The 10,596-nt window shown below is 45.2% G+C and overlaps 1 protein-coding gene across 1 annotated transcript; it reads right to left on the bottom strand.

The window, feature by feature from the left end:
- Positions 1-531: 531 nt before the first annotated feature.
- MXD3 (MAX dimerization protein 3) lies at positions 532-6,131 on the bottom strand. The gene is made up of 6 exons (XM_015412535.1): positions 6,059-6,131; positions 5,765-5,864; positions 3,437-3,466; positions 2,154-2,268; positions 1,011-1,185; positions 532-742 (listed from the first exon to the last, which is right to left on the bottom strand). Exons 1-6 carry the CDS (start codon positions 6,126-6,128, stop codon positions 624-626), a joined length of 609 nt encoding a protein of 202 aa, XP_015268021.1. The 5' UTR covers positions 6,129-6,131; the 3' UTR covers positions 532-623.
- Positions 6,132-10,596: the final 4,465 nt, after the last annotated feature.

Below are 10,596 nucleotides of genomic sequence, written 5' to 3'. Positions count from 1 at the left end.
GCAGGGTGGCCCCTGCCTGTAAGAAAAGGAGGCTGCCCACTCCAAGAGCTTATTTGGGTGCTTTCGAACGGTTAGGTTTTCTTCTAATGGCTCGGGTGCATATCATTAAAGAAATATTTACTAAAATGCGGCTGAGTACATGTGGGCACAAAGGGGTACAAAGGGAAGGCAGCTGTACTGTAGGGAATCAGAGTAACTCCTTCTGCGGCTGTCCAGATGCAGTCATCTTGTGAGCCCAGTTCACGAGCTGCAGGGATAGCTACTTACCACATCATCCGTCTGCAGCTGACCCCATTTTGTGGATTCTGTCTGTTGGGCCAAAGCTGCTACATATAGTGCTTTACAACATTGCTGTTGTTTCATTCTCTCTCTCTGTCTAGTAGGAGGGGAAGGCCCTGCTACCTTCACAAGAGAGCCTCTAAGGAGCAACAGTGACTGATTCTGGCGAGGGCAGTGTTGAGGTACAGCCTTAGTGTCCTTTGTCCAAGGCTGGAAACAGCTCTCGTCCTTCTTTGCTGAGAGCAAGCTGCATCTGTGGTCCCATTCATAGCAGGATGAAGGGCGGGGAGGTTGCAGTCGTCTGTCTTGCTGCAGAGCTGCCCACCAACGTGGAGTTCTGTCCATCATAACCAGAAGTTGCTGGCATTAGAGTAGCTGTGCTCCCGCCCAGTGTTGAAGGAAGCCACCATAGCATCTTCAACGCTACCAAATTCCAGGCCCTCCACGTCCACTTCTACATCTTCTGTAGCAGGGGGGGTGGAAAAAGCTCCATTATAATCTGCTTTGTATGTATTATGTGGTATTTTACAGGGGCTTTGGTTAGCGCCACATTCTTTTAGGAACAGAGTACGGGCCTGGGCAATTGTATATTAAAGGAGCCATCTCCAAATGGTAAACGGCCAGCCCTCCCAAATTTTGCTAGAGTTCGCCAATGTTCTAACAACAGAAAAGCTCAGCCACAGAAAGGACAGACCGCAGCGGGGACAGTGTCGCTGTAAGAGGGTCCTCACCTGGGTCTGAGTCTGAGCGTTCCAAGGAGAGCTGAGAGGAGTCCAGGCTGTCGGCACGCAGCCTTTCCACACCAGAATGACCAAGCAACACCTCCAGCCTCTGGTGCAAGATCTGCTGCTCACACTGTAGCCTCTCCTTCAGCTGCTGAGCCTTCTGCTCTTGCTCTTCCAGCTTCTGCACAAAGAAGGACGAGGATAAGAACAGGATGGGTCACTGAAACCAATGATTTGCCTCCCTAGACATTTAATTAAATGGTGGTAGGTGATACTTCAGAGTAATTCGGCTTTCCAGTAGGATGTTCAGTGCCCTGCGTGTGAGGTTTCTGAAAATATCAGTCTGAGCACTGGTAGAACACAAAGGCTGGACAAGATGGACCCAGCAAATCAAGCAACAAGTTTGCAGCCCCTCAGAAAGTGACAGAGCCACTTAGCTGCAATCAGATGCTCTTCCTCTGTGTTCCTTGGCCAAACTCTTTCGGCACTTCCCTTGAAGGCAGGGAGTCTTTGCAAGCCATTCCCAACCTCACTCAGTACATCTACTGGAACTTACCCAAGCATACAAAATACAAGACCTACTATAACAATCCACCAAGAACTGATAAACCAGAGCTGGCTACAAGGGGGAACATTTAATTGCTGCCACCCTCGTGTGTGTAAGGAGTGATGCATGTAATTTACCTTAATGTGCAATCTGGCTTGGTGCAAGAGACTGAGGGTTGTTGAACGAGAATGCTCCGAGTTCAGGGGGACTTGCTGCTTCAGCTGTTCCAAACACTGCCGTAACTGGGCCCTCCTGCCAGGGAAAGGCACACAAGAAAGAAAGGGCTGTGTTTCACTTGGGGCTGTTACTTAACATCTGGGCCCTTTTGAGACAGCAACATGTTTTTGAAAAGTTTTGCCAAGTGGGAGAAAAATACCCATGCTTCAAAATTTTCATTAATGAATAATTCTACATGCAAAAACAGAAATTCTACATGCAAAAACAGAAACTGAACCAGATCTTATAGCAACTTACCCAAGCATACAAAATACAAGACCTACTATAACAATCCACCAAGAACTGATAAACCAGAGCTGGTTACAAGGGGGAACATTTAATTGCTGCCACCCTCGTGTGTGTAAGGAGTGATGCATGTAATTTACCTTAATGTGCAATCTGGCTTGGTGCAAGAGACTGAGGGTTGTTGAACGAGAATGCTCCGAGTTCAGGGGGACTTGCTGCTTCAGCTGTTCCAAACACTGCCGTAACTGGGCCCTCCTGCCAGGGAAAGGCACACAAGAAAGAAAGGGCTGTGTTTCACTTGGGGCTGTAACTTAACATCTGGGCCCTTTTGAGACAGCAACATGTTTTTGAAAAGTTTTGCCAAGTGGGAGAAAAATACCCATGCTTCAAAATTTTCATTAATGAATAATTCTACATGCAAAAACAGAAATTCTACATGCAAAAACAGAAACTGAACCAGATCTTATAGCCTGCCTCTGCTATGCTGGCCTTGCTAATCTCGAGTAAAAGTATATGGACAGATGGCTAAAGCTGTCACAAGGCACTAAGGAAAATGTGTGTCTTCTCCACTGCTTCCTTAGTGCAGAAGACCTACTGTGCTTGAGCCGCCACCCCCACCCCCCATGGCTGTTCTTACAACCATTGAAAGCCCGACCATGAGACCCTAGCGCTGGGTGGTATCTGCTGACATTAAGGACTACATTGGGTAGCCAGCAATGAACTTCAGTCCAACCAGAGACTCCCTGCGGGCAGTTACCTGAATCAAACCACCAGCATCAACTCAAAAACAGGATGTTGTACGACACAAAATACAGAGACAGGCAGTTATACAAGACTGATCAACCAGGAGTGGCAAATGTTTAGAGCCACACCTTTCTCTGAAGAAGTGCCATACTCCCGTGGATCAGAGGGCTGTCACTCGTGGCCTTCATTTGCCTTCTCTCAGGATCGGTTTCATAATCACTTTTTGTTTTTAAAATATGCACGCCTCACATCACCTCTCCTGCATTTCCCCATGCACATCGACAGTGGGCCCCATGGATCTTGCAGTGCACTCATATGTAGAATTCATCCAGCCTACTGGTCTACACTCACTGATTTCAATAGACTTTGCTTAGGAGTACACATCAAGACTACCAGTCAACAGCACGTTCAGTGATCATACAAGTGCTCCGTTCACATTTCCAACGCTTGATAAACGAGGCCAAAAGGACCTAGTGCAGTCCCCTGGCCCATTCAGCTGCAAAATGCTTTTGCTAGGACATGGATTCCATCCCTCCCCTTGCACACAAAGCATAAACTGCAGCTGGTACATTCAGTGCTATTCGTTTCCACTTCCTACAAAAGCAGAAAGGGGAATGTGGGGGGGGGGATGAGAGAAAGATTATCTTTGTCCTCATCCTTTCCCGTATAAAAAGTTTACCTGTGCTTCTCCAGCTCATTGTGCACAGACCTAAAAGCAAACAAAAGAAAAATAATAAGGTTTGGGCTATGTTTATGTTTCCAGAAAGACAACTGTGTGTCTGAGTGCGAAAGAGACAAGTAGAGTCCACATCCTATCTAAGCAAATCCTGTCCCTGTTTCAGCTTTCCATACCGGAAAGGGGGGGCTTGCTTCATCAGGAGCAGTTCAAGGAGAAGAACCCCATTGATTAGAACGGTACCAAGTTCCTCCTTACTTTATCTCGAGCATCACAAACCCTCACATCGACCATCAAATCCAAGCAGTCAGGAAACACAGGACATGAGAGGTCAGAAAGGCCAGGCTGATGGAGCAAGATGGAGCACAAGGTCCCACAGAACTGCATGTGCATCGCTGAGAAAAGGGCCAGGCTTCACAGAGCAAAGGCTCTTGGCCATGTGTAGCCTACTGTAAGCAATCCACATGGATGATTTCCTTGTATCTCCAGTAAGAAAGCAGAGCTTACGCTTTTGCCAACTGAAAAAATACCGTTAACTGGTCTCAAAGACAAACCAGCAAAAAAACAGAAAAGAGCAGGAGTCCAGTAGCAAAGACTAACAAAATTTGAACAAAAAATTCAGCTGTATCTGAAGAAGTGAGCAGTGACTCATGAAAGCTCATACCCTGCCACTAATTTTGTTAGTCTTTAAGGTGCTACTGGACTCCTGCTCTCTTCTACTGCAACACACAATCTAACCCAGCTACCCATCTTGGTCTAGCAAACTATCAGCGGCAGCTCCTACCCTAGATGTTCAGGATCGGTGTTCTTATGACATTCACAATCTAACAGGAGATTCACCAATTGTAGCATGTTGTTTTCTGGAATCAGGGCTTCTGTCTCCTACTGGGCATTAGGCATTGAAATACACAAACCTCAAGACCAAGGTATTCAAATACATTTCATTCATTAAAGGAAAATGGAACAGCAATACAAGGTGTTCAGTCCAAATCTTTACAAATACTAAAGGGCTGAGAGAAGGTGGGCCTATGCTAAAACTTTCTTATACCATAGACCCAGACTTGATCTTCAGTTGCCAGGGGTGGGGGGGGGGGGGGGGGGGAAAAAAAGCTGTCACTATATCACCTACAAATGTACTTTTGTCAGTGGTTCTTTTGTTTTTCCAATCCTTGGCAGTTATTCCTGCCAGGTGGACCGCTTAAGGTTACCAGTTTGGTGTAGTGCTTAAGAGTGGCAGACTCTAATTTGGAGAACTGGGTTTGATTCCCCACTCCCTGACATGAAGCCAGCTGGGTGACCCTGGGCCTGTCACAGTTCTTTCAGAGCTCTCTCAGCCCCTAAAAACAAGTCTAGCTCACCGCTAGTATAACACATAGAGCTAGAACTTGCGGCTGCCAGACAATCTTAAGATCTCCTAGCTATTCTACACACAATGCTGTACGATCATTATTAATTATTGGTGGACAGAAGTCACTCTGGTTACATATCTTCCTGCCAGAGAAGCATCACTTGCTGTGTTCTCATTTTCTCTGTGTGTAAAGTGCCAACAAGTCACAGCCAACTTACGGGGACCCTTGTAGGGCTTTCAAGGCAAGAGACATTCATAGGTGGTTTGCCACTGCCTGCCTCCAGATAGAGACCTTAATATTCCTTGGCGGTCTCCCACCCAGATACTAACCAGGACCAACCCTGCTTAGCTTCTGAGATCTGAGGAGCCTGGGCTATCCAGGTTAGGGCATGTTGTCATTCTAGCCTTCAGTATATCAGTGCTCTTCCTTACTTTCATTATGATAAGGGTCAAAGTCCAGGTATCTACAGATCAGAAGACTTCCTTAGCCAGAGTCCCTAAAGACTAACAAAATTTGTGGTAGGACATGAACTTTCATGACTCACAAAAAGCACATACCCTGTCGCAAAGTTTTAGTCTTTAGGGTGCTTTTGTTGTTCAGTCGCACAGTCGAGTCCGACTCTTCGCGACCCCATGGACCAGATCACGCCAGGCCTTCCGGTCTTCCGCCGTCCTCTGAAGTTTGCTCAACTTCATGTTCGTTGCATCTATGACACTGCCTAACCATCTCATCCTTTGCCGTCCCCGTCTTCTTTGACCTTCAATCTTTCCCAGCATCAGGGTCTTCTCCAGGGAGTGCTCCCTTCTCATTTGGTGCTACTGGACTCTTACTCTTTTCTACTGCTACAGACAATCACAGCTAGCTACCCATATTGATCTACCTTCCTTAAGACAGTCCCCTACAGACAGATACAACCTCTCTTTTATGCAGGTCAAGGAAAGGGGGAAAATATCAGCCTCAAGCCTTAGAGAAGGGATCTTACCTGACATTTTTCAAGGCCTTTCGAGGCTTCATCCTCTTTTGGGACTGTATTGTGCCTTTTCCACAGTAAGGTGTAAGAGAGGCGTAGCCGTGTTCTGCTTCTAAAGCACAAAACAGAAGATGTAAACTAATTCCCCTTCCTCCCATCATACACCCTCCCCATTCTTTTCTTTGCTCCCACACAAATTCACACACCCCCATATGTGATGCAACTATCAGTTACTAGCCTCATCTGGAAAACAAATTTCCCATTTCCGACAACCCCGACCCACTCGGCCCGCCTTCGGACAGGTACCTCTCTCCCTGCGCTCCAAGAACTCAGCCGCCTGCAGCAGCACCTGGATGTTGCTAGCGATGAGCTCCATGACAACCAGAGACCGGGACCGAGCCCGGACTTCGCTACAATGTAACCGAGCCACCGCCTGTGGCAGCCAACCCGGGCTCGGGCCCGCCCCTTCGAACGCTCAATGATTCAGACCTCGCCCCTTCGAAGCAATCTTGCGGCAGCCGACCCAGATCTGGTCCGCTTGTAGGTGTCACATTAAGCCTTAAGGCGGGGAGCCCTCTTTTGACACCCCGGAACTTGGGCACTAGCTTACGCGTCGCTCCCGCCCCTCTTCAGCTGCTCGAGATGCTTCGCAGCACTGTTTTGAATCTCAACCTGCGATGGGCGGGGCGAGGGGAACCGGCGCTACGATTGGCCGAAGGAGGGGACTAGGCACCCTGACGTCGGTAGAGTTGCAAAACAAAATCAGGCGGGAAAAGCCGAAGTTTCAAATTTGAATTGGAGGTAGGGCCAGCTAGGACTGTATTGATTTGGGTTCTTGGGGATCGAGTCATTTAAACGACCTAATTCGACACACAAGCTTTCATTTAGGGTTCACGTTGGAGGTCTAGCTTCCGTGCCATATTAATGAACTCGGAATCGTTGCTTCTCTTTCAGGCGATAGAACCTCCACTCCATTTAGGGGATGCCCGGCAAGAGTGGGGGTAGACAGGTGAGAAAACACCCCTGTTGTCGCGCCAATAAACGTGATCTTGAGCATATTTCTTGCTACGGATAACCTCGCCCCACCTAACAAGGAAGGTAGGGAGCTGAGAAACAGAAATCCAACCTCGCTGCTGTGTAATGAGATAAACAATTCCTCAAAAATGAGGCGAACCTACAAAAAATAAAAGCATTAAGAAAGAAAAACAAAGTGCACCAGTTTTAGTTTAATGGGCAAAAGTAATTGGGATAGGGTTGCCAGGTATGGGCTGGAAAATACCTGGAGACTTTGGGGGTGGATACAGGAGAGGGTGGGGTTTGGGGAGGGGAGGGGCCTGAGCATGGTACAATGCCATAGAGTTCACCTTTCAAAGCAGCCATTTTCTCCAGGGGAGATGATCTCTGTCAGCTGGAGATCAGTTGTAAAAGCGGGAGATCCCCAGGCCCCACCTGGAGGCTGGCAACCCTAAATTGGGAGGTTTTGATCAACAGTAAGGCATCCTCGCAGAGGGCTGTCAACCTCCAGGTGGGACCGAATGATCTCCTGGAATTACGCTTTGGAGAGTGGCATCTATGGCATTGTACCCCACTGAGGTCCCTGTCCTCCCCAGACTCCTTCCCCAGATCTCCAGGAGATTCCCAACTTGGATCTGGCAACTCTACCCCCTCACTCCCCACCAGTGGCCAGGCTGGACCTAGCAACCCTGTCCTCCCATTTCCTGCATGGCTGGATTTAATTGTCATCTGTGTTAGCAACCCATGGCTGATTTTTTTAATTTTACTTTCCTTAAAAAAACCAATTTGGGGGGGGGGGTTAAAATCCAGCAACTAGCTAAGATTTAAGGAGGGGGGGAGAGAGAAGATATACCTACATAAAAACAGCGAATCTACATATAAGTTTCTATAAATGGTTTCCAAATATCTAAAAATAAGTCCATACACAATTGCCGTCTATATGCCATGCATTCAAATATGGATATAATTCTAAGGTCCTTGATCCATCGATTTACTGGAGTGGGGTTTTATCCTTCCAGTGGTGTAATATGAGTCTTTTAGCTGTAGTAAAGGCACAGAAGGTCCATTTTCGTGGGCCATTGGTTATCCTCCAAGAGATGAGCAAATATTTTAAAACTGCATAAGCATCTTCGAAAATTCTAATACAATACATTCTAATACAAAATTAATATGAGAAATGACTTCTTCCCGGAAAAACTGAATGACTGGACACACTCAAAGTGTGTGTTTAACTAAAGGAGTTACAATGCCAAAAATTAGACACTTTATGAGGTCGCCACAGGAAACTGACACTGTTTGCCCAAAGCCAGAGCAATCTCCCAGAGCCTCTTTCTAGATCTCGTTGTATTTATTTCCGCAACGGGCATTATTTCTAGTATGGATATAATTCTAAGGTCCTTGATCCATTGATTTACTGGAGTGGGGTTTTATCCTTCCAGTGGTGTAATATGAGTCTTTTAGCTGTAGTAAAGGCACAGAAGGTCCATTTTCGTGGACCATTGGTTATCCTCCAAAAGATGAGCAAATATTTTAAAACTGCATAAGCATCTTCGAAAATTCTAATACAATACATTCTAATACAAAATTAATATGAGAAATGACTTCTTCCCGGAAAAACTGAATGACTGGACACACTCAAAGTGTGTGTTTAACTAAAGGAGTTACAATGCCAAAAATTAGACACTTTACTCATGTAGACTTTGTGAGGGTTCAATAACGACACACCACAACAGAGATTTCTTGTGAAACTTACTGATCAGGCTTTCTGTCTCTCTCTGTCCCAACTGCTTTTCTGACTGCCTGTCAGAAGTGCTTTATTCAGAGAAAAAAGCAAACTCACACATTTTCTCCCCCCTGCCCTGTTCAGTGAAAATGTTACAAACGGTAAAAGACTTTAAGCTAAAATCACAGTGTTTTTCACAGAATGTCCTTTCTCATAGCTCATTGTTATCTTGCCCGAATGTTGCAAAGACTGTGCTCTCAGTAATTCATTGTGCTCTTAGTAACTCAACAGACTCATGCAGAATCAGAAAGACCTTGTGCATATGCCAAGCCAATCTCCCGGCGGGGACTTGAGAGACTTGAGATCTCCTGGGTTTGCCTCACGGGAGTCTCTCGCCCCACATACTCAATCCTTTGCTAAAGAGTTGCTGTGGTGTCCAGTGTATCCTAAACATAATTTTTTGCTGAATAAGTTTCAATTTAAGATCCATGGAGAGAGCATGTATAAACCCATGTCTGATGAAACTGAGTTGGAGAACGTATGCCCCAGTCTGCAGAGCTTCCTAGCTAAGGTAGTCTTTGAAGAAAGTTTTTTCCACAGGTATGCCATAAAAAAAATAGAGGTGGGTCATACTGGCTTCACAGACATGTTAAAGTTCTGTCCAATAATAAATTTGTGCGTGCATAACATTTTAAAGAGGGTAATATGGTATTTTTCCTTGAAGGCTTCCCGAGTTAACAATATCATACACATAGAAAGATGGTTTTTATGAAGTACTACTGGCTTTTAATTTTCATTTAGGTATAGATATGTAAGCCCCCCACTTAAAAAAAAAACAGAAATAACCTCATACTGCAACACATAAATAAATGAAGCCTAAATTATACATGATGCTGGGGAGCAAGAACTTACCTTATACTGATGGGCACAGAGTTCTGTTTAAAATTCTTTGTGTAACATTGACATGGCAGCACAATATGCACCTGGGTGGCTGAACTTGGGCATGCTAACATTGCATGCATAGCAGGTGAGCGCATGCAAGATTACACTAGCACATTTTCTTGATTGCTGGCATCATATTTAAACTGTGCCTGAGTCAATAACTAGGGATGACACAACGGCAATTGAAGATTACCAAACATGTTGCTGAGATTAAAGCCCACATTCCATAAGTGAGCAAACTTCCCCACATGGGAATCTAGTCAGGTACATGGTAGAGTGACTTTAGTCAAGGAAACCTGATTCACTGCTTTAAACCACCCAGAAAAAAGGCCGATTTTAGGTGATCATAAAAAACAATTGGCACTTTCACACACACAACATAACACACTTTAATTCCACTTTCAATGCACTTTTAAACTGGATTTTACTGTGTGAGATGGCAAAATCCACTTACAAACAGTTGCTGAAGTGGATTGAAATGACCTTATTTTGCATGTGTGAAAGTGCCCAATATTTTTAATTGGATAGAACACTATCACCCTGCTCAGCTAAGTACAAGGCCTTCTTCCAGCACAAGGAGGCAGAAGTCTCTTTGTACCTGAGGAAGGCCCTACACTTCATAGAACAGAGTGGTGGGATCCAAACCCATTATGATATATATATTCCCTAAAAAAACACACATATACTAATTCTCGGCTATAACCATAAAAATACTTATTCAGTTTTAAATCCTCTTTACAGAACTGTAAAGAGAACATAGTATGTTTCCTACATGTTTTTGCTATTTTTAGAATATGATATGCAATACATTGCTTATTTTTAGATAACTTAATGCTCATGACCCCAGATAGGGTATCCTTTACGACCTGCAGCCATGGCAGGTTTTGTAGACAGGTGCTGGTTGGAATCAGCACTCTGAGATGCTGCTTCTTCTAATTCTCCTTTCTGCTTTCACCTGTGCCTTCTCTGTTGTCATATAATTCCTACCCTTCAAAAGTAGATCGTCTCCAGTAGCTTCAAAAGGCTGGCAGTAACTACTGGTCAGACCAGCATTCTGAGATGGAAGGTAAGTACCTTGATTTATATTTAGAATTAGATCCATGCCTGTTGCAGAGATCGGGCATTTATCAGGCATAAAACAGGCCTAAAACGCCTTAAAGTTTAC

Source organism: Gekko japonicus, unplaced genomic scaffold (genome assembly GCF_001447785.1).
Source record: "Gekko japonicus isolate JY-2015 unplaced genomic scaffold, Gekko_japonicus_V1.1 scaffold100, whole genome shotgun sequence".
Classification (NCBI taxonomy): domain Eukaryota; kingdom Metazoa; phylum Chordata; class Lepidosauria; order Squamata; family Gekkonidae; genus Gekko; species Gekko japonicus.
The sequence above is the reverse complement of the archived record's forward strand: the minus strand, read 5'-3'. Positions and strand labels throughout refer to the sequence as shown.